The 23838-nt window shown below is 46.9% G+C and overlaps 1 protein-coding gene across 4 annotated transcripts; it reads right to left on the bottom strand.

Moving 5' to 3' along the window:
* Nucleotides 1–466: 466 nt before the first annotated feature.
* Nucleotides 467–21916, bottom strand: KLHDC2 (kelch domain containing 2). Of its 4 annotated transcripts, none has more exons than XM_083515591.1 (14): nt 21846–21916; nt 17409–17615; nt 14901–14980; nt 13081–13198; nt 12342–12457; nt 11382–11463; nt 9895–9978; nt 8703–8783; nt 8554–8612; nt 7192–7301; nt 5867–5939; nt 3675–3762; nt 2218–2270; nt 467–855 (listed from the first exon to the last, which is right to left on the bottom strand). In XM_083515591.1, exons 2-14 carry the CDS (start codon nt 17598–17600, stop codon nt 732–734), a joined length of 1260 nt encoding a protein of 419 aa, XP_083371717.1. In that variant the 5' UTR covers nt 17601–17615; nt 21846–21916; the 3' UTR covers nt 467–731. The 4 variants fall into 4 exon arrangements, with proteins under 4 accessions (XP_083371717.1, XP_083371719.1, XP_083371718.1 ...); XM_083515593.1 differs by having other exon boundaries at nt 17409–17602; nt 21846–21898; XM_083515592.1 differs by having other exon boundaries at nt 21728–21872.
* Nucleotides 21917–23838: the final 1922 nt, after the last annotated feature.

Genomic DNA, 23838 nt, shown 5'->3' with positions numbered 1-23838 from the left:
ACACCAACATATTCATTCCACTGTTGAACAGCTGTAGCTGCCAGAAAGTTCTTCCTAATGTTTTGCCGGAATCTCCCTTGTCATTTGAATCCATTGGTTTGGTTCCTGCCCTCCAGAGAAGCAGAAAGCAAGCTTTTCCTTCCTCCCATGGGACATCCCTTCAGCTACTTGAGGCTGGCTATCAGATCTTTTGTGATATAGTGCCTGACAGAAGTAGCTGAGCAGGTTCAAGGAGCTACAGACTATGGAGCTCTTTTCCCTGAAGGAAATAACAGCTGCAACTGTCCCAAAGTCCACCGCTGCTTTTTCTTCCGTCTTAAAGGCAGCGCTAACAATACAGAGGGTTCAGTTCCTCTGCTGATCCGTTTTCTTTCAAGGGCTGCAGCCCCACAGCTTTTAAGCCAGCGGCAAGCCCTTCCCAGGGATCGTTCTGGAGGGCAGGTGAAGCAGTGACGTTCCTCTCGCCTTGCATTAAATACATTTATTGCAAACAAATTTTTACACAAAAATAGGTTCTCTCTCTAAGCCATTCACATGCAAACAGAAAAGAAAGGTGAAAGCAGAGAAGCCGTTACCTACAACGCGGAGTTTGGGTGGGGGGTGGGGGGAATTAACCTATACAAATGTCACACACACTTTGCCAAACCGGGATGGTTCAAATTATTACATCTCTTTATATAAGAAGGGCTCGTTCATGCGCAGCGCGGCCAGACATCTTCACTGCCGTCCTCCTAGGAGCCAGACGTGTTGTTACTCCCAAAGCGCTGGTTGAGGCTGTGGAGGAGGTGTTTGGGCAGGCAGTGCCAGGAGCTGGCCAGGATCTCCTTGAAGCACATGATGGCTTCCAGGCACAGCCTGTGGGACGGGAAAAAGAGAGGGGAGAAAAAAGGGGCTGAGAATTTGTGCCAGGCTCCTCTCCTGCCCTCCACCAAGTCCCACCCAATGGCCAACAGAACATGGGGCACATCTCCACTGGGCTTTCTAGGGTTCTCCTAGAGCAGTGGTTCCCAAATTTGGGGGGCTGCCGTCCCCTCGGTTTCCATTCATGCATCCCCAGCGCCCCTTACTCTACAAAAAGCACTGTTTGCACAACCCACCAAGGGAGGTTTAACACGGCACAATGCTAAACTAACAAGTGATTGCACATTTATTGACAATTCAATTAAAACTACTGAATCTGATCCAATGAAACTGACAAATTTGATTTAATGATACTAGCTGCTCAAAGTCTGATAGTCGTTAACTCGTAGTGCCCACCTTGGGACCCACTGTTATCCAACAATCAGAGTGGGTCTGCCCTCCCTTGCTTTTCTCTTGGTTAGTCCTCTTAGCTAAACCCTTCCCATCACCTGCTGGGTGTGACCTTTATACAAAAGGAACCAGCCCCTGACCTTGGGATGAGTCTCAGCTGGCCTTCTGGGAATCTCTGCTTAGGGCTCCATGTGGGGAGATGGAGAAGGGGCTGTGTTCTAAAAGCAGAACCCTCCCCAGCAACAGATTTGCTTCCCAGCTTTTCCGAGTAATAATTCAGGCTGTGCAACTACCTGTTAAGAGAGCAGAGCCAGGCTGGATGGGCCCGGCACAGTTGGGGACGGGGGGAGACTTTTCCTTCCTTTCTCGGGTGACATACTTTTTAGGCAGGCAGAAATTCAACAGGTGCAGCTATCCTTATCCCAACTGACAGGTTGAAACGCACCTGCCAAATGCTGACTGACTTCCCAGAGCTTACAAACGGGGCGAAATCTTGTTGACATATGGTCACCCATTCCTAGAGAGGAAACCTCAACAGAAGTTGTTTCTCTGACTCCGAGAATACCGTATTTTTTGCTCTATAAGACACACTTTTTCCCTCCCAAAAAGTAAGGGGAAATGTGTGTGCGTCTTATGGAGTGAATGCAGGATGTGCTGCTATCACAGAAGCCAGAACAGCAAGAGGGATTGCTGCTTTCACTGTGCAGCGATCCCTCTTGCTGTTCTGGCTTCTGAGATTCAGAATATATTTTTTCTTGTTTTCCTCCTCTAAAAACTAGGTGCGTCTTGTGGTCTGGTGCATCTTATAGAACGAAAAATACAGTAATTCTGCTCCTATTTTTCTCAGGAAGAGACTTGAGCCCGTCATATACCATATGAAAATCCCCAGTTTCTCATGTTGCATATCCAACCGTAACTGCAAGAATGCACAAGCAATTAGTGGGTTTCCCCCACTTTAATATATACCTTACGAGGGATTTTGGTTGAAGAGAAAAGACAAGAATCTCATTACTATGTGCCTGAAAGAAAAAGAAAGAGCAGCTTGTATAAATCTCATGATTGAAAAAGCACCTTTGACTTCAGCCCGATTCAAAAGGGTCCGTGTGGAGCTGTAGAGACTACATTGCTGGCCCTGGACCAGAGAGAGCCGGGTTCGAATCCTTGCCCAGCCCTGAAGTCTCTCAGCCCAACCTAATTCCCGAGGTGGTTCTGAGGATAAAACGGCAGGTGGGGTGGAAGACCCCCAAGCGGGTGAGTAACGTCTGCCCTCTTGTGAGATGTACCACTTCCACTTCAGGATATTTGAAATCCATCACCAGGGAGAACCACAAGGGCAGAATTCGCAAGGAATGGGGAACCTCAGGGGTCGAATCCTGCCCTCCGAGCTTCCTTAACTGGTGCCTTCGTTGCCTATCTTTAGGTGCCAGGCAAACACATTCCTCTTTGCTCAGGCCTTGGGTTAATTAAACAGCTTAATGGCCTTTTAAACTGAGTGTGTAAGGGAGATGCTGTTTTTATTCGTTATGATGGCTTGTAATGTTGTGCTTTTATATTGTAAACCGCCCTGTGATCGTCAGATGAAGGGACATAAAGAAATTTAATTAACGGCAACGGGCCCTCAGGACTCTACAGGGGCTGTGCACTCAAGACGTACCTCGTCTGCTCCTTCCTCTAGTGGTTTCACCTGGCTAGAGTGTTCCTTTGACCCATGGCAATGCCTTTTGCTAGCCCAGATGGAGAGTTGTGTGCCAGGCCCCGGCCCCCGGAAGTCTTGCCCCAAAGGAATGTGGCCCCTGGGCTGAAAAAGGAATGTGGGCCCCTGCTCTCCCCCCAAAGGAATGTGGCCCCTGGGCCCCTGCTCTCCCCCGCCCTCACTTCTGCACAGATTTGGACTGGGGCCAGAGGAACTGCCCAGGAGATGGCAGCCATGTTAGAGCGAGTCGAGACCCATCATCATAGATTCATAGAATTGGAAGGGACACCGAGGGTCATCTAGTCTGACCCCCTGCAATGCAGGAATCTCAGCTAAAGGATCCATGACAGACGGCCATCCAACCTCTGCTTAAAAGCCTCCAAGGAAGGAAAGTCCACAACCTCGCAAGGGAGACTGTCCCACTGTCAAACAGCTTATCCGGTGGGTCTTGCTGGAAAATCCAAATGCCAACGTTTTGCCATGACCAAAACCAGAAATAGTGGTCATGCGCACCGCTTCTTCTGCCCCACAGGCTGGCAATCACGGCACTGAAAGGTGTATGAGACGGGGTGCCTCTACGCAGGTGGAACTGCTTTGCAATGGGCCGGGGGGGGGTGAAGCCAGGAATTCTGCCCCCACACGATGACGGAGCAGGCAGCCTTTGGGCTTTACAAAGGGAGCTGTGACTTGGTGCCCAGGTGCCCGGAGAAGAACAACAACAAGGACTTACGGCTTTGTGGTGGGCAAGCAGATTGTTGGCACAGCCCCCAAAGACAATCACCTCTCCCTCGTCGCTCGCACACGCCGTGTGCCAGAGCCTGTAAGATCACACAAATTAATAATAGTAATGATGATGATTTATTTGTACCCCACCCATCTGGCTGGGTCTCCCCAGCCACTCTGGGCAGCTTCCAACAAAGATGAAAAATACATCAAAATGTCACAGATTAAAAACTTTCCTGACATCCCTTCAGATGTCTTCTAAATGTCTGGTAGTTGTTTATCAATCAATCCTTTATTAGGCATAGCAAACCACCCATTATAAAACAAACACCGTATACAGATTGTGGAGAATACGAATTCGACATAACAATTTGCATAAATAATACAGTCTAACACTACCACATCACCGGCCAATCAAGAACCACGAAATCTCTCTATAATGGCCCAGTCTTTCCACATGGACAGCACTCAAAAATTTAGCCACTATCAAAGTAATTTGATCATTCCTGTCCGAGAGCAGGTCCTGAACCGCTGTTTATCTCTTTGACATCTGGTGGGAGGGCGTTCCACAGGGCGGGTGCCACCACCGAGAAGGCCCTCTGCCTGGTTCCCTGTAGCTTTGCTTCTTGCAGTGAGGGAACTGCCAAAAGGCCCTCGGTGCTGGACCTCAGTGTCCGGGCAGAACAATGGGGGTGGAGACGCTCCTTCAGGTCTACTGGGCCAAGGTGGGGTCAAGAAGTGGGAAGATTCAGCAGAAAGCTTTGGCTGCAACTCAAGGGAATCCTGCTGCCATATACGGCTTTCATCTCCCCTGTTTTGTTGTTGCGATTATCCATTTCTGTGAGTTTTTGAACATTTTGTGTCGCTTTTCAGCTGTCTTGTTTGTGGCCCAGAGAAGTCAGCGGTTGGACAAGAGGGTTTATCCGCCCTCCACTCCTTTAAGCAAGGGCCTGTTACAAGACACTCCTTTGTTTCTTACCCCTGAGGTGGGAAGGCTGCCGGATGAAAAATATGGACCCCTTTGCCCAAACGTGCGGCAAGATTCAGGAATGGCAAATTGCTTTTTAAAACAGAATAAAAGCACAGACCTAAGTGGCTACGCTTGGCTTCTCTGGGATGCAAACAAGGGAACGGCTGACATTTGAAGCCCCTTGCAGGCCGGCCAAATGGAGACTGGCCTGAGTTTACTGGAACTGAGGAGTCTGGCCTAGACACACTGCCCATTATGCAAAGGGGAAATCAGAGAATTGTAGAGTTCGAAGAGGCCCCAGAGAGTCACCAAATCCAATCTCCCGCAGCGCAGGAATCGCAGCTAAAGAATCCCTGACCAACGGCTATCCAACTTCTCAATCTCCTCCTCTTCAGGCTAAACATCCCAAACTCCCTCTACTGTTCCTCACAAGGCTTGGTTTCCAGGCCCTTTTATCTTCTCCAGGCTGCACACACTGCAGCTTCTCAATATCCTTTTTAAACTGTGGCGCCCAGAACTGGACACAGGACTCCAGGAATAGAGGGGCACTAAGACTTCCCTTGATTTGGACGCTACACTTCTGCTGCAGACAGCATTGCCGCAGCTGTCTGACAATATTCTCATCCAGAATTTGTCCCTGTCAAATGCAAGACGGTGGAGTGGTTTCTCTCCACCCCTTAAAGCCAATTTTAAGGTAAAGGTAAAGGTATCCCTGACCATTAGGTCCAGTCGTGACCGACTCTGGGGTTGTAGCGCTCATCTCACTTTATTGGCCGAGGGAGCTGGCGTACAGCTTCCGGGTCATGTGGCCAGCATGACTAAGCCGCTTCTGGTGAAACAAGAGCAGCGCACAGAAACGGCGTTTACCTTCCCGCCGGAGCGGTACCTATTTATCTACTTGCACTTTGACGTGCTGTCGAACTGCTAGGTGGGCAGGAGCTGGGACCGAGCAACGGGAGCTCACCCCATTGCGGGGATTCGAACCGCTGACCTTCTGATTGGCAGGTCCTAGGCTCTGTGGTTTAACCCACAGCGACACCCGCATCCCTTGTAAAGCCAATCTTACTTGAGCTCAAAAAAGGCAAGAGCTGAAAGACTGCCCAAAATCTAAAGAGCCATGAAGGTAGAAGCCAAAGAGGGCCGTCAGTGCAAGCAAAGCAACGACCAGGAGAGGCGAGTTCTGTGGAAGGTTCAGAGTAGTGTCTGTTACTGCGCGTGGGGCTGCTTACCGGGGTTTCTCTGAATAATTGTGCTCAAATTGTATCCACTCGTTTTTACTAATGCAATAGATCCAGGCATCACCTGCAAGGAACAGAAGGGAGGTTTTCGTTGGGAGCGAGTTCTGAGTGTTAGCAAAAGAAGCTGTCCATGGCCACAACTTGATCCAGAATTTGAACTCACAAGGTGGTCACTTGAAGCCGTCATTTCCCACAACTACCGCGAGAGGCTCAAGAGGCAAATAGGAAACATGAGGATCAGGACACACCCCAACCCCTAAACTCTGGTTAAATTAATTGGTTTTGCATACAATCATTTAACTCCAATAATTCATTGTACTTTTTTTGATGCAATGAAACACGTCCACGTGGAACATTGGTGATGATGGTGGGAAGGCACAGAGATGTTTCCAAATTTTCTTTACAAACATGAGGTCTAGAAACTTGGGTTTGTTTTTTTTAAAAAATGAAGTGATAGCCAAGATTCTCAGGATGCCAAATTTAAACCAGATGTACTAGGTGGGGGTGGGAGGGCGAGAGGGGGGGAGGAAAGACTTCAGAGTTATAGGATCTACTTTGGTTTTCTTGCTAGAAGTTCAAGGCTCACCAGCTGAAGCCAGAGCGGCTCAGGAGGTGGAGGTTGTTGCCAACTGAAGGCCACAAGCCAATATACATCATATCCAAGTGCCACCCCAAGTCCTTGTGGTCAAGGGCAGGTAAGAAATCTGATAAAATAAAATATGTTAAGAAAGAAGTGTGGATTCCAACACAGACCTCTGAAGCTGGCCAGGACTTAACAAAAGGTAAAGGGTAAAGGGGCCCCTGACCATTAGGTCCAGTCGTGGCCGACTCTGGGGTTGCGGCGCTCATCTCGCTTTACTGGCCAAGGGAGCAGGCGTACAGCTTCCAGGTCATGTGGCCAGCATGACTAAGCCACTTCTGGCGGACCAGAGCAGCGCATGGAAACGCCGTTTACCTTCCCGCCGGAGCGGTACCTATTTATCTACTTGCACTTTGACGGTCCCATCCTACAATGTCCCCACCCCTATTATGTATTATTTGAGATCCGTATCAATCAGCCCAACTTCCCACAGCCTGTTGTGTTTTGTGACCCTTTTAGCCGCTTTAAATCTAGCCCGTGTTTTTGAGAGGGGTGGGCAACAAACAGCAGCAGCGCCAGACCCCAGATGCCACTGGGTCCTGAACTGCAGCCACTGCAAGGACCTTCTGGGATCATCCCATGAAGGCTAAAATAAACCCAGCGCCAACCAATTCTGCGGAAAAGGCTCTTCTGTCTAAACCAAAGGCTATTTTTAGTTCTCCTGGGATTTACTTACTGAGAGGCTGCTTGTCGGTGGTGAACCCGCCAAAGAGGAAGAGATGGTCAGACGAAACGGGGGTTAGAGAATGCCAAGATCGGCCAACCGGGCAGATGCCTTGCGTGATTCTGTGTTGGGGAAACACAAGAGATTGACAGGGGGTCAAAACAGCAGCCAGGAATGGAGTGTCTGATCTTACTATAAGCAACCTGTTCCTGACCGGGGTGGGAGATTGTGGAAACTCTGGAGACATCGATCCAGGTGATTCGCTGCTCCGGCCACGAAGTCAGGCTTTGGGAGAAGATTTGGCCGGCTGCTTCTGTACTCAACCCACGCTTCAAGTTTTCCTGGCCAACTAAAAATGGGAATAGGGGAGTGCTGCAAACCACTTAGGTACAGGTGAAACTTGAAAAATTAGAATATCATGGAAAAGTTCCTTTATTTCAGTAATTCAACTTAAAAGGTGAAACTAATATATGAGATCAACTCATGACATGCAAAGCGAGATTGGCTTCTACTTCTCAGAGGTCCAATCTTGCTCCATTTGCAATCCTTGTTTTGCTGATTTCCTTGAATATTCTAATTTTCTGAGATTGTTCATTTGGGGTTTCTATCAGCTGTACGCCATGATCTTAGCAATGATAACAAATCAAGGCTTGACATATCTCGCTTTGCATGTCACGAGTCAATCTCATATATTAGTTTCACCTTTTAAGTTGAATTACTGAAATAAAGGAACTTTTCCATGATATTCTAATTTTTAGAGTTTCACCTGTAGAACAAATCAAGGCTTGACATATCTTGCTTTGAATGTCATGAGTCAATCTCATATATTAGTTTCACCTTTTAAGTTGAATTACTAAAATAAAGGAACTTTTCCACGATATTCTAATTTTTCGAGTTTCACCTGTAGAACAAATCAAGGCTTGACATATCTTGCTTTGAATGTCATGAGTCAATCTCATATATTAGTTTCACCTTTTAAGTTGAATTAGTGAAAGAAAGGAACTTTTCCACGATATTCTAATTTTTCGAGTTTCACCTGTATATTTTTGACGACATAGCGGGATAGAAATCCTTCTCTAAACAAATCAATAATAAGCAATTTTAGGCCCCACCTTATTTCAGTCATTTTAAATTGTACAGAACGGTGTGAGTTGTCGTAACCTGCCCTGGGACCTTAGGATGAAGGGCAGGGGATAAATCGCAATAAATGAAGTAAGAATAGCAAACGAGACCCGGTGCTCTCCAGATGCAATTCCCACCGGCTCCCAAAAGTGCTCGCTGGGACTGATGGGAGTTGTAGTCCAAAAGATTTGGAGAGCATCTACTCGGGATCAGCTTCCCTGCGCCGACAAGGGGAGACAGAAGCCTACGTACATTTCATGCCACTCCCACTTGTCCAGATTGAGGGCATAGAGATCGTTCATCCTGGACTCCTGAGGGAAAGAGGGAGAGAGGGACGCGTTTAGTGAAACCTGCACTCCAGAAAGGCAGCAGCAGCGTCCCCACTCTGCTCTCGCACTCACTCGGTATCTTCCTCCAAAGACGTAGCCTCTGTTTCCAACCGTGGCACAAGCGTGGGCTGCTCGGGGTGACGGCGATTTACCCTGCGGGGGGAAGAAGAGGGGACAGGTGAGAGACTACCTGCTTTGGGCTCTACGAAATCTCCTTTTCCTGGAGAAGAGGAGGTTGAGGGGTGATATGATAGCCATGTTCAAATATATAAAAGGATGTCACATAGAGGAGGGAGAAAGGTTGTTTTCTGCTGCTCCAGAGAAGCGGACACGGAGCAATGGATCCAAACTACAAGAAAGAAGATTCCACCTAAACATTAGGAAGAACTTCCTGACAGTAAGAGCTGTTCGACAGTGGAATTTGCTGCCAAGGAGTGTGGTGGAGTCTCCTACTTTGGAGGTCTTTAAGCAGAGGCTTGACAACCATATGTCAGGAGTGCTCTGATGGTGTTTCCTGCTTGGCAGGGGGTTGGACTCGATGGCCCTTGTGGTCTCTTCCAACTCTATGATTCTATGATCCCTTCCCGTCTCCTGCCACTGACCACTTTTCAGGAACTTGCTGCTGCTGGTTATATTTGCGTCCGCTGGCAGTAGGAGTACAATACGGGCATGTCTTTAAGTTAACATCTTACATCAAAAACCTGACAGTACCAAACTATCGAAGGCTTTTCACCAAAGCCAGACGAAATGTCTTTCCCTCTGCAGTGTTGGCTGGCAGGTTGAGAGGAGTTCCCTACCAGGACAGACTTTGCTCATGTGCTCAAGACATCAATTCCATAAAACATATTTTGTTGCACTGTGCAAAATAAGAGCAAGCCAGGGCTGAACTGATACTACCCTTGCTGGTACCTTTCCCAGGAAAATCAGAGGCTCACTATGTCAGGTTCCTATTGGAAGACCGGACAAACGCTAGAACATTAGCAGTGGCAAAGTTTTTATCGGTGGTTGCAAGAACAAATAATCCCTATATTCTGAACAAAATGCTTATTTAACCTGGAGGTAGGCTGTATGAATTGTGTATTGCTTTGTAATGATTTGTTGGGTCTCTGGACCGTAATAAAGATTGATGATGATGATGATATTTGTTAGGATCTGACGGGCAGTGGAAATGAATCAGCTGATATTAATCAATATGGGTGGTCCTACCGGATCATAATTTTTTATAAACGTACGATTGCCGTATTTTGGAAGTCCACTACTTTACCTTGGTTACAGGCTGGCTCCACGTAAAGGTGTCTGTGTCCAGGACGTGAACGTGATCGTTCCACCCACGGGGAACACCTGAATTCTTTTAGACAAGAACAGGGACAATGGATAAAATCTCATTCCGTGCAGCGGTTTCGACATTTGCAATCTAGGACAGAAAAATTTGTGGAACGGAGCGCTGACTACCTGCGGCCACTGTTCCTCCTGTGATGTGTGCAAGAGGCTTCTAGAACAGGTTTGAGTTTCAGCATCTACCACCCAAGAGGAGCAGGACCACAGAGCAGGTAAATACGGGCAGGTATTCAAGGCAGTGGAGCTGAAAGCCACAGTTGTTCTGGGGGCCTCATGTGCCATCTCCCTGCCTTTTTGGTATTACAGTGGTGCCTCGCAAGACGAAAAGAATCCGTTCTGTGATTCTCTTCGTCTAGCGGTTTTTTTGTCTTGCGAAGCAAGTCCATTGACGGATTAGCGGATTAGCGCTATTAGCGGCTTATCTGCTGATCGGATCAGCTGATAAGCGGCTTAGAAAAGGGGGGGGGAGGGAAAAAACCCCGCAGGAACTCGCAATACATTGTCGTCTTGCGAAGCAAGCCCATAGGAGATTCGTTTTGCGAAGCACCTCCAAAACGGAAAACTCTTTCGTCTAGCGAGTTTTCCGTCTTGCGAGGCATTCGTCTTGCGGGGCACCACTGTATTTATTTAATGCTTCCTCACCCTTCCTCAATCAGGAAGCATAGTGCAGCTCACAACAAGAAACAAGATAAAAACAGCAACAACAGAATGATAAACCCAATAAAATCAAATCCCCACAATCAGAATCAAATAAGCAGTGGCAAATATCTAGAATAAATTCCACTTATGGATCCAAAGGCCTGGGCATGCCTTTAGCTTTGGCTTGAATGTTTGTACCGAGGGGGCCAAGCGGATGTCACCTGGGAGGGGGTTCCATAGAAATCACAGGTGAGATGCCACCACCGAGAAGGCCCTGTCTTGTGTCACTGTCCAACAGATGTGACTATAAGCAGGGCATTCTCTGTGGATCATAATGCAAAGGTTGGATGGCAGGGGGCGGGGAGAGAGAGTCTTTCTTTGGGTCCTAATTCACTTAGGGGTTTTGATCACATGCAGCCACTGCAGAGCTTTCAGGATGGGGCCGATACAACCCCTCCTTGCTGCTCCAGCCAACAGCCAAGCAGCAGCATCCTGAGCAATCTGCAGCTTCCAGAATGTCTTTAGGGCAGGCATAGGCAAAGTCAACCCTCCAGATCTTTTGGGACTACAACTCCCATGATCCCTAGCTAACAGGACCAGAGGGTCAGGGATGATGGAAATTGTAGTTCCAAAACATCTGGAGGGCCGAGGTTGCCTATGCCTGCTTTAGGCTCCCAAAGAGTAGATTGCTGTAATCTATTTGGGAGGCTACAAGAGCATAAATCAGTAAATGAGCCACTAGAGGTTCCAGTGCACAAAAAGCAAAAGACTTACCCAAAAAGAGGTTTCATCAAACTCAAACCTTCCAATCTGCTCCCCTTCCGGGTAATACCCGTAGCCACCAAAAAATATAAGCCTGTTCAAAAAGAAGGAAGGGAAGGCAGAAAAACAAAAGAATACACTATCATCAGAGTGACCAGGTAATATGCGGTAATGGATTTCCACTTACGAGAAAGTGCCACTTAAAAAGTAGAAGGCAGAATATCTGAGAAAAGATTCCATTATTTATTTTAGCCTTTCATAAGCTGAGCCAGCACGTCTGAAGGGCACCAGGTGGGCAAAGGTTGATTTATTTAAATGAAACTGAGCACCCATGACCTGCTTCTCCCCCCTTTACATACTGCAGCTAAAATTGGCAAAGAATCATTCGCAAAGGCAGTTAGAAGTGCCAAAGGACAAGAGCAGGACGTCGGCAGCATTAGCTCTGAGGTGCTTTGCTGTTGCTATTTCAGGAAAAAAAACAAAAAGCCAACAAAACATTATTTTTCAGGGGGTGGGAAGAGGCATCCAGTTGTGTGGCTATTTTAGCCGGAAAAGTTTCTTAGCTTGTTTCCTCGCCCCCTCTTGCTGTTGCTAACTCTACTCTGAAAATTACCATTAACTCTGCATGGTCACAAACCTGTATGCTATTTGGCTGCAAGTTTCTTCTAATATTTAGGACGTCATGGAACATCAAGTAAGTGCACTTATTACATATGCTGCCTATTTTTATATAAAAGCTATAGGTTGCTTACACGAAACCAACATAATCCAATTAGGCCAAATTACATTACAAATTAAATACAAGGAGTGCTATTACAGTAATGAATGGGTAACAGAGACACTTTGGAGAACAGGCAACATGGAAACCCACTATTTTTTTGAGTCAAATGAGGCTGCAGAGCACACAATCATTTCCAGGAAAGAGACGGGACCCCGGAACAGCTGGGCTCTGCTTCACGCCGACAAACTTACTTGTTTCTATAAACCCAAACGCCGAGTTTGTCTTTTGATGACGGGGGGATGCCTTGGCACTCCACCCTGACCCACTGCAACACTTTGTCGCTCGACCTGGAATTAAGCATGTAGAACTGCAAGAAAATGAAGGAATAGATTATAAACGTGCAGCTCATTGGCCCAAAGGAGTCCTGATTATTTGGATTGCTCTGTGTCGATTTAAAGATCTTAGGGACGCGGGTCGCGCTGTGGTCTAAACCACTGAGCCTCTTGGGCTTGTCGAGAAGAAGGTCGGCGGTTCAAATCCCTGCAACGGGGTGAGCTCCTGTTGCTCTGTCCCAGCCCCTGCCAACCTAGAAGTTCGAAAGCACACCAGTGCAAGTAGATAAATAGGTACTGTTGCGGCGGGAAGGTAAATGGTGTTTCCGTACGCTCTGGCTTCTGTCACGGTGTCCCGTTGCACCAGAAGCGGTTTAGTCCTGCTGGCCACATGACCTGGAAAACTGTCTGTGGACAAACGCCGGCTCCCCTGGCCTGAAAGCGAGATGAGCGCCACAACCCCATAGTCGCCTTTGACTGGACTTCACTATCCAGTGGTCCTTTACCTTTAAGATCTTAATTTGGCCTGTCAGGCAACATGGGATGGATCTGATGTTAGATAGTGTGGGGGTTTTGGATACTGTAGTTTTCTGGCTCCAAAACGAAGGCAAACAAAGGGGGCGAGCCCCACCCCACCCTGGGAAATTCGAGGACTGACCTTGTTTGTGTTGCCGCGTGCGTGGTGCCCTCCAAACAGGTACAAGACTCTGTCCATACAGACGGCGCAGCTCCCTGACATGGAAGGGGGAACATCTCCAGCCGTTCTGTGCTTTGTCCTGGCAAGGCAGGGGCAGAAAGACCTCTGGGTTTAACAAGGAAGCTTTCCTTTCTGATGCTTATCTGTCGTTTATAGCTTTTGTTATAACTTAGTGTGCTACTTTAGGGACGCAGGTGGTGCTGTGGGTAAAACCACAGAGCCTAGGACTTGCCGATCAGAAGGTTGGCGGTTCGAATCCCCGCGACGGGGTGAGCTCCGGTTGCTCGGTCCCTGCTCCTGCCAACCTAGCAGTTCAAAAGCGAGGTTCTATCTCAAAGTGCAAGTAGATAAATAGGTACCACTCCGGCGGGAAGGTAAACGGCGTTTCCGTGCGCTGCTCTGGTTCGCCAGAAGCGGCTTAGTCATGCTGGCCACATGACCCGGAAGCGGTACGCCGGCTCCCTCGGCCAATAAAACGAGATGAGCGCCGCAACCCCACAGTCGGTCACGACTGGACCTAATGGTCAGGGGTCCCTTTACCTTTAGTGTGCTACTTACACACCAATTCAGAGTTCCCATCACCTCCCAAACTGATGGCACTTCAATCCAAAGCACCATGTGAACGTTCTCAATGGATTCATGCACATGTTATAAAACAGTGGGATCCCCAAGCATAAAACCCAGTGGAAATACACTGGCACCACCTTCTGGAATCAGGCATCTAGGTAAGGAGAGTAACCATCTCTAGGCAGGACCTCCAGCACTCAACTCAAGACAACCTGACGAGGAGGATCCATCAGGGATGATGGTACTGACAACTTCTGTGAATTCCAAGAAATCCAACAGAGGAAGGCAACTCTCCCCGTCTTGCTTTCCGCAAAGCGGATCAGAAGACTCCCTAACCAAAAGGCCTACGATTTCCTTCTTTCAATGCACATTTTGTCTTATCTGCCTTGAGCCATCTAGAAAGGGTGGGTTGAAAAATAAAGCAAACGAACAAAAAACTGGAGGACATGGAAGTACGGTTGCAAGTCGAACGTTTTGGCTCCTGAACGATGCAAACCCGGAAGTGAGCGTTCCGGTTTGCGAATGTTCTTTGGAACCCGAACGTCCGACAGAGCTTCCACAACTTCCGATTGGCTGCAGGAAATCAGAAGCCAGGAAATCAGAAGCTGCGCTTTGGTTTCTGAACCTTTTGGATGTTGAACAGACTTCCAGAATGGATTCTGTTTGACTTCCAAGGTACGACTGTATGTTTCTGAGCACAACTTGAAGCGTTGGTGCTGACCTTTAAAGCCCTAAATGGCCTCGGCCCAGGATACCTGAAGGAGCGTCTCCACCCCCATCGTTCAGCCCGGACGCTGAGGTCCAGCTCCAAGGGCCTTCTGGCGGTTCCCTCGCTGCGAGAAGCCAAGTTAGAGGGAACCAGGCAGAGGGCCTTCTCGGTGGTGGCGCCCTCCCTGTGGAACACCCTCCCACCAGATGTCAAGGAAATAAACAACTACCAGACTTTTAGAAGACATCTGAAGGCAGCCCTGTTTAGGGAAGCTTTTAATGTTTAATAGACTATTGTATTTTACTATTCTGTTGGAAGCCGCCCAGAGTGGCTGGGGAAACCCAGCCAGATGGGCGAGGTATAAATAATAAATAAATTGTTATTTTATTTTATTATGATGATTATTTTTATTCTTATTTTCTACTGCTCTAACAAAACGTTATCACGGTTGGAGGTATTTTTTGGTGTTGGTGGGGAGATAGGAGGCAGTCAAGATATAATTTACCATCGTCCCGTTTCCATGTTGTATATCCAGATTTCATCTCGGGGCAGGTAAAAGTCGTAGAATCCTCTCACCTGAGCATTCTGAGAGCAGGAAAGAAGGAAAAGGGGGGAGGCACCCCCATTATTAAACGGAACGGTGAATTAAAAAGCACCATCTGCTCCTCTCTTTATGCCAATAAAGAACACCCCACCCTCCATTTCCACCCAAATATCTATATTCTGAGAATCTTGGCCAACTTGGGTATAAAAATGTGGGATATTCCAGGGCAAGACCGTGAGCCCCATTTATTTATTTCATTTATAGACTGTTTTTTCGATCTGACATTCTGATGAATCCACAGGGAGCATTTTTCTAGAGACAGAGGATCCTGACTAAGCCAGGACCACCCCCAGCCCCATGTCATAGAATCATAGAGTTGGAAGGGACCCCAAGGGTCATCTAGTCCAACCCGCTATAATGCAGGAATCTCAGCTAAAGCATCCAGGACAGATGGACATCCAACCTCTGCTTCAAAACCTCCAAGGAAGGGGAAACAGCAGAAGAGGTCACATGGGTGGTGTACAAATAAATTATCACTATTCAGGGTGGATTAAAATCAATGTTTTTAAAAAAATATATTTAAAAAAAAATGATTTTTTTTATTTAAATCAGATTTTTTAAAATTTAAATTGGATTTTTAAAATGAAATGCTTTTGGAGGAAAAATCTTTCTAAAGAGAGTTTTCTCTTTAAGTTACATTATAGTACAAAGACTATTCGTTAGGAAATAAGGATTTGTTTTAAGTTTTTCATGTATGCTAAAACTCAAAGGTGTTTTTAAAATCGTTTAACCACATCAGTTAACAAACATGGATACATATGCTATAATGTTATTGTTCTAATTGAAAATGAATTGTTTAAATTGTTATTAAGGAAACAATTATTTTTCTCCTTCCAAGTACAGCAGAAAAGTTGTCCAAATATAAAGTTAACTTATTAAATCTCACAATAATTTCATAATTATCTGTCAATCTATTTCTAATAGTATAGTATATTTTTTGATATAACTGTAAAAACTACTCTGAAAATTTATTATTCCAAAAAATGAAACCTTTGTCTGGTTGTAAATATTAAGATTATACCAGCAAGAATGAGTCTTTCTGTAAAAAAATTGATGTAAATCAAGTCTTACTGACTATTGATTTAAATCAAGTCTTACTGACTAGTGATTTAAATCGATTTGATTTAAATCAAGTCCATAATGTCACTATCATCCTCAGCATCCTCATCCTGTACACTGGTACCTCTGGTTGCGAACGGGATCCATTCTGGAGGCCCGTTCGCAACCTGAAAGGAACGCAGCCCGTGTCTGCGGGTCGCAATTCGCCGTTTCTGCACATAACGTCCTTTTGCGCGTCTGCGCATGCGCGAGCAGCGAAACCCAGAAGTAACCCTTTCCGGTACTTCCGGGTCGCTGCAGGACGCAACCTGAAAACACTCAACCTAAAGCAAACGTAACATGAGGTTTGACTGTGCATCCCTTGAGAGCTTTGGGGCATAAGACAATGCACAAATAAAGTAATAATAATGGCAACACGTCCCACAACGTCCCTTGAGACCTTCAAATATAAGGCAACACATCAATTAAATTATTATGATCCACGCGACGGTCACCTCCAGACTGGATTATTGTGACTCGCTCTATGTGGGGCTGCCCTTGAGACTGACCCAGAAACTCCAGCGGGTGCAGAATGCCGCGGTGAGACTCCTTATGGGGTCTTCGCTGCGAGATCACATTCACCCGGTGCTATACCAGCTGCACTGGCTCCCGGTGGGGTACAGGATCAGGTTTAAGGTGCTGGTTTTAACCTTTAAAGTCCTATGCGGTCTAGGACCCTCATACCTACGGGATAGCCTCTCCTGGTATGTCCCACAGAGGAACTTACGGTCTTCAAATAAAAACATCTTGAAGGTCCCAGGCCACAGAATGGTTAGGCTGGCCTCAACCAGAGCCAGGGCTTTTTTGGCTGTGGCTCCAATCTGGTGGAACGCTCTGTCACAAGAGACTAGGGCCCTGCAGGACCTGATATCTTTCCGCAGGGCCTGCAAGACAGAGCTGTTCCACCAGGCCTTTGGTCAGGGCACAGCCTGACTCCCTCCTTTGGCAATCTTCACAGATCTTTAGCCTAATGGTTGCCATCAATTTGAGTTGAATTAATTTTATAATGAAATGATTTTAGAATGTTGTACTATTTTATTGTTGTTAGCCGCCCTGAGCCCGGCTCCGGCTGGGGAGGGCGGTATATAAATAAAATTTATTATTTTAATTATTAATTATTATTATTATTATTATTATTACAACATGGTTAGCAGCAACCTGTTGCTCTCTCTCTCTCTATCTATCTCACAAACACACACACACATTTTAAACTGGGTGCATCTTCTCCAGCCCTCTGTGATGGAGGGAACAAGGGCTCCACCACTTCTTGTCCTGCCTTTGCCAAATAAAGAGTCTTTTTTTGCTGCTCACCTTATACCCGCCCCAAACGAACATGCACTGCCCGTCGCTGACAGCCACGTGGCCGCTCCGTTCGGCAGGACTGCCATTCTCTAGATGCTCTAAGCTGTCCTCTGCTGGCCCGGGAATCTCTTCATCCGCCGGCAAATCTTCATCCTCCGGCAGATCCTCATCCACCGGCAACTCTTCATTGTCATCTGCCATGCCTGTAACAGTCTTCTTCAAGAAGGGCACAAAAAGGAAGAAAAGCTTTCAAAATTGTGCATAGCCAAAACAGGATGGAGAAAAAGCCAAGCTCAGAGCTGTTTCCTTTGCCCGGGGGAAAGAGGAGTCAGCGAGGGGCAAGAGACAATTCTGACAGTCTCTGAAAATCTCTTGTTTTCTTTTGGCTGGCTCCTAGGGTTAAATAAGTTGGCGTTCTTGTTATTAAATATACCAAGAGAAAAGAGCACACCAAGAACTCTGGCCAATATAAGTTTCAAAAGTGGGAGTGGTCCTTTCTCGCAAATCAATAGTCAATTGAAAAAACTAATCCATTCAAAAGTATGTATTCTGACAAGGATTACAAACTCAAATGGAGATTACAAACTCAAACAGAGATTAGAAACGCAAACTCATAAGGGTATGTATAACACAATAATTACAATTAAAAAATTCCTTCCAGTAGCACCTTAAAGACCAACTAAGTTAGTTCTTGGTATGAGCTTTCGTGTGCATGCACACTTCTTCAGATACACATACATTCTTCAGATACATATCTGAAGAAGTGTGCATGGACACGAAAGCTCATACCAAGAACTAACTTAGTTGGTCTTTAAGGTGCTACTGGAAGGAATTTTTTTATTTTGACTATGGCAGACCAACACGGCTACCTATCTGTAACAATAATTACAGTTATAGTATTAAAAATAAGAGTTTATGAATTTATGCTCAATGACTGAAACTAAGATCTTCACGTCAAATCTTACTATGGACTAACGTGAACTTATCTCTACACATAAACTCGCTGCTGGATGAGGTCCAAGGGGCACCACCTTGTCCAGAATCCTGTTCTCAAAGTGAGAAACCAGACACCTCAAAGGGAGAGCTACCTTTTCACAAACTAAGATCTCCTTCAAATAACCCATTTCTTGAGCATTCATCCCAATTTGCTTGTGGAGTGTGTACACATCTTTCCATTAACCATTCACTCATTCCTCACTTTTTGGTGCATTCCTCTGTCATTTTCCTCCGCACAAAAAAACCAACTTGATTTGTTGCTCTAGACTGGCAACAGAGTGCTTTAATCCAATTGCACAAATCCAAACTTCCTGGTATGCACTCAAATCTGTCCCGTAACATACTGACAATCTGGAAGCGTCCTGAAAAACTGCAAGAGAGCCACCCGTTCCTCTCCAAGCTCACTCTGTGAAGATGACCTCAATGTTGAGTGCAAATAAAGGTCTTAGCCAACCAGAGCAGGAAAAACAAGCTCCATGGCCTAGTAGTCTCACCCACAGCCAAGCTCAGCATCTCAAGGATGTCTTTAAAAGCTCTCTGGGAAAAGCCAGCCCTGAAGGTCTTGGCCAGGGAAGCAGGAGGAGGAGGAGGAGGCAGCTGGAAAAGAAGAATTGGCTCTTGGCTACCTTTCCTAGTCATTTGGACATCCCAAGGCTTAGCTGCTAGATGACAGTACCTGGAGCCTGAAATGCTGACGGCTGTTTAAAGGCAGTTTAAATGGATTTCTTGCTAGCCAAAACAGAAGATGATCAAAATCACAGCTTAAGCAGCTGCAAAGTGTTTGACATTTAAAGGCACAGGTAGACAGGATGGCTCCCCAGCCCATTCTTCCAACTGCTCAGAGCTTTTAAAAGCTCCTCTGCACCTGGTCAGGGATCTGGTCTGGACACATGGCCCTGCCTCATGACCACTTTGCATCTGTACTCAATGGTCCAGTCATAGCAACATGGACACATAGGAATTTGCCTTATATAAGTGTCAGACCAGTAGAATGACTCATTATAATCTTCAGCACTGGCTTGTGGGATCTTTCTGGGCTTTTCAGACAGGAATCTGGAGGTATCTGGAGATGCTAGGGACTGAATCTAGGCCCTTCTGCCAAAGCAGGTGCTGGACCACTGAGCTCAGACCCGTTTGCAGCAACATATGGAGGTAGATTCCTTCAAGGGGTGGGATGGGTTGTGCTGCAGCCAGTGAGGGGAAATCACAGTTTTGAACAAAAAATGGGGGGGTGCTATATAAAACTAGCACAACGGGGATCAGGGCTAGAAACCCTGGAAAGGTAGCATGGTGTAGTGGTTGGAGTATCATACTAGGACTTGAGAGGTAAAGGTAAAGGGACCCCTGACCATTAGGTCCAGTCATGGTTGACTCTGGGGTTGTGGTGCTCATCTTGTTTATTGGCCGAGGGAGCCGGTGTACAGCTTCCAGGTCATGTGGCAAGCATAGGTAAGCCGCTTCTGGCGAACCAGAGCAGCGCACGGAAATACCGTTTACCTTCCCGCTGGAGCGGTACCTATTTATCTACTTGCACTTTGACGTTCTTTTGAACTGCTAGGTTGGCAGGAGCAGGGACCGAGCAACGGGAGCTCACCCCGTCGCGGGGATTTGAACCGGCGACCTTCTGATCGGCAAGTCCTAGGCTCTGTGGTTTAACCCACAGCGCCACCCGCGTCCAAGGACTTGAGAGAGCAGGGTTCAAATCCCCACTGGACCACATGAAGCTTACTTGGGGTGATCTCGAGGGTCAACCAATACCGCCTCTCAACCTAACCTACCTCACAGAGTTGTTGTGGGGCTTAAATGAGGAGGGGTGAGAACCAGGTACCCCACTTTGAGCTCCTTGGAGGTAAAGGCGGAATATAAATGCAATCAACAAACAACCCTGCAAGTCCGACCAGATGTGGAATTGTGGAGAACTGGATTTAAGACTGGAAATAATAGGAAACAGAGAGGGTGGCGTAGTCATGGTTCAGAGTGTCTGAAGAGGGCCTGGGGGACATGGGTTCCAATTCCACGCTCAGCCATGGAGCTCATTGGGTGACCTTGTGGGCCAGTCGCTCTCCCTCTCAGCCTATTTATCTTACATATTTCTTAAATACACCTGCTGCCCTCCACCGGAAGATCCGCAGAGTGGTTTACAGTATAAAAAAACAATATACATTACAACACCCACCACCAATATCCAATACAGGGTGAGGGTTGGGGAAAAGGGGGTTGTTGTTGTTGATGTTGTTATTATGCATTTTTTGCTTTTATCTTGTATCTTGATGCTGCAAACCACCCAGAGATCTAAGGGGTAAGCAAATGAAATAAAGAACCAATTGCTCCCCTACCTCGCAGGGCTGTCGGGGGTGAAATGAGGGGAGAGGGTGAGGAGAACCCTGCGCTCCGCTTTCAAACTCCTTGGAGGTAAAAAGGATGGGATAGGAATGCAGTATACCTGAAGGAGCATCTCCACCCCCATCGTTCTTCCCGGACACTGAGGTCCAGCTCCGAGGGCCTTCTGGTGGTTCCCTTCCTGTGAGAAGCCAAGGGAACCAGGCAGAGGGCCTTCTCGGTAGTGGCGCCCTCCCTGTGGAACGCCCTCCCACCAGATGTCAAAGAGAAGAACAACTACCAGACTTTTAGAAGACATCTGAAGGCAGCCCTGTTTCGGGAAGCTTTTAATGTTGAATAGGTTATTATATTTTAGTGTTTCGTTGGAAGCCGCCCAGAGCGGCTGGGAAACCCAGCCAGATGGGCGGGGTATAAATCATTAATTATTATTATTATAAATTATTATGCAGTAAATGAAATGACGGTTTCTCCCTGATGGGCTAGCCCAGGCATAGGCAAACTCGGCCCGTCAGCTGCTTTGGGACTACAACTCCCATCATCCCTCGCTAACAGGACCGGTGGTCAGGGATGATGGGAATTGTAGTCTCAAAATATCTGGAGGGCCGAGTTTGCCTATGCCTGCTTTAGGCCCCCAAAGAGTAGATTGCTGTAATCTATTTGGGAGGCTACAAGAGCAGGGTACTACTACTAATAATAATATTATTATAACCCTTGCAAGATAATGATAATAATAATAATAATAATAATAATAATAATAATAATAATAATAATAATAATAATATTACCCTTGCAGGGTAATAATAATAATAATAATAATAATAATAATAATAATAATAATAATAATAATACTTTATTATTTATACCCCGCCCATCTGGCTGGGTTTCCCCAGCCACTTTCCTTTTTAACTGGGGGGGGGAGCTTCCTAAAAGGTGACAACCCCCCCAAAAAAAGAGACCCCCCCAGCCTGCAGTGGTGCAGCCCATTCAGTCACCTTATCCTGCAGGAGGAGGAAGGAGCCACTGAAGAAGGCCGGGGGGGGATAGGAAACCTTTGCCCGCCCCCCCTGCCGGGCTCAACGGAAGGCGCCCCCTTCTCCCCTCTCGACTTACCTTAGCGGGGTCCGCTCACAATGTCAACATCCGCCGGTGCCGGCGGATATCCGGCCCGCCTTCCTGCCCCAGCGGAAGCTCCGCCCCCTCGGCCTTCGACGGAGGAGGCGAGAGAGCTGGACAGAGCGTCCGCCGCGGTCTTGCTCCCCCTGCAGGGAAGGAGAGGAACGGCACCCGAGAAAGCGTGAGATTGTCACTGGTCTACCTTGCAGGGGTGGCCGAGAGTGGCTGCTGTGGTCATTGGAATTACGTATTCCTTTCTACCCAGGGACGACTTCTTTTTTTATTATTATTCAGAATTATAACAAGACATATTATCCAAAAACATATCATCCTTGTCCCCCCCCATTTTTCCTCCCTCCCCCTCCCCCACCCCCTGACTTCCCTTAGTTCCAGTCTTTGGTTTCTCTAAGAATGCTATTTTCTGCATGTTACAAAGTTGTATAGATCCTCAAAACTATTTAGCTGATTATTATCAATAAAAAGTTTGTGAATGTTTATTCAAAACCTGCCAAGGAGTCCAGTTCGCTTTGTTGCATCTTCAGATACTTTGTAAAGGGTTCCCATTCATCCTTAAAGTCACAGTTATCCTTGTCAATTTTTCTTGCCATGATTCTTTTGTTGGGATTTCTTCAGTCTTACATCCTTGTGCTACCAGAACTCTCACGTTGTCGCATATATGAAGATGTTTTTCAACTTTTTTGGCAGGTCTTTCCCTACAATCCCCAACAAAAATGCCTTGGGTTTTTTTAACAAATGTTAAATGGAACATTTTCTTCAATTCGTTGTAAATCATTTCCCAAATTTTTTTAATTACCTTACAATCCCACCACATATGATACCCATGGATTTCAAGGCGGCTTCCAGATGAGAGGGGTGTGTTCTCCCTGCTCAGAGGGAGGTTGGGGGGGGGGGGAAAGAATGGTAGAATCATAGAATGGTAAGGGAACCCAAGCAATGACAAACCTGGACAACATCTTAAAAAGCAGAGACATCGCCTTGCCAACAAAGGTCCATATAGTTAAAGCTGTGGTTTTCCCAGTAGTGATGTATGGAAGCGAGCACTGGACCATCAAGAAGGCTGATCGCCAAAGAATTGATGCTTTTGAATTATGCTGCTGGAGGAGACACTGGAGAGTCCCATGGACTGCAAGAAGATCAAACGTATCCATTCTGAAGGAAATCAGCCCTGAGTGCTCACTGGAAGGACAGATCCTGAAGCTGAGGCTCCAAGACTTTGGCCACCTCATGGGAAGAGAAGACTCCCTGGAAAAGACCCTGATGTTGGGAAAGATGGAGGGCACAAGGAGAAGGGGACGACGGAGGACGAGATGGTGGGACAGTGTTCTCGAAGCTACCAGCATGAGTTTGACCAAACTGCGGGAGGCAGTGGAAGACAGGAGGGCCTGGCGTGCTCTGGTCCAGGGGTCACGAAGAGTTGGACACGACTAAACAAGGGAACCCAAAGGTCATCTAGTCCAACCCCAAGTCCCAACGAAAGCATCCATGACTTATGTGTTGCTCATTCAGGGAATCATAGAATTGTAAAGTTGAAAGGGCCCCCCCAGGGTCATCTAGTCTACCCCCCCTGCAATGCAGGAATCGCAGGTGAAGATTCCCTGACTGGGGGTCATCCGTCTTTGTTTATTTAAACCTCCAATGAAGAATGGTGATGAGAGAGAAGCCAAGCCATTTTTGCTTCTTCCCCCCCCCATGCTGTCCTCCCAACAACCCTGTGAGGTTGGTAACATCCGAGAGCCAGTGGCTCACCCAAGCAGGTCTCCCAGGATTTGAACCTGCTCCTAACCCCACACTGCTTCACATTGATTCTCATCTGCCTGCGCACACAGAGGATTGAGATGCAAGCTGTTTTGCAGAGCGGTGCTGCCCATTCTTTGGGTTTCTTGCGCATCCACTCTGGAAAGTGAAAGGGCTGCCAGTTAATGAGGGATTATGACAACTCACAGGCACCAAAAAGGGGCCTGGATTCTAA

Source organism: Podarcis liolepis (assembly GCF_965112155.1).
Source record: "Podarcis liolepis genome assembly, chromosome: 1".
Taxonomy (NCBI): domain Eukaryota; kingdom Metazoa; phylum Chordata; class Lepidosauria; order Squamata; family Lacertidae; genus Podarcis; species Podarcis liolepis.
Note: the sequence above shows the minus strand (reverse complement) of the source record. Positions and strands in the feature narration are given on the sequence as shown.

Excerpts from the sequence above, each read along its gene's own strand:
- KLHDC2 (XM_083515591.1), bottom strand. The coding sequence starts at position 17,600 with ATGGCAGATGACAATGAAGAGTTGCCGGTGGATGAGGATCTGCCGGAG. Across the intron at positions 13,199-14,900 it reads AACATGGAAACGGGACGATG|GACAAAGCACAGAACGGCTG; the intron begins GTAAATTATATC and ends CTGCCTTGCCAG. Across the intron at positions 856-2,217 it reads CAACCAAAATCCCTCGTAAG|GCTGTGCCTGGAAGCCATCA; the intron begins GTATATATTAAA and ends CCCGTCCCACAG.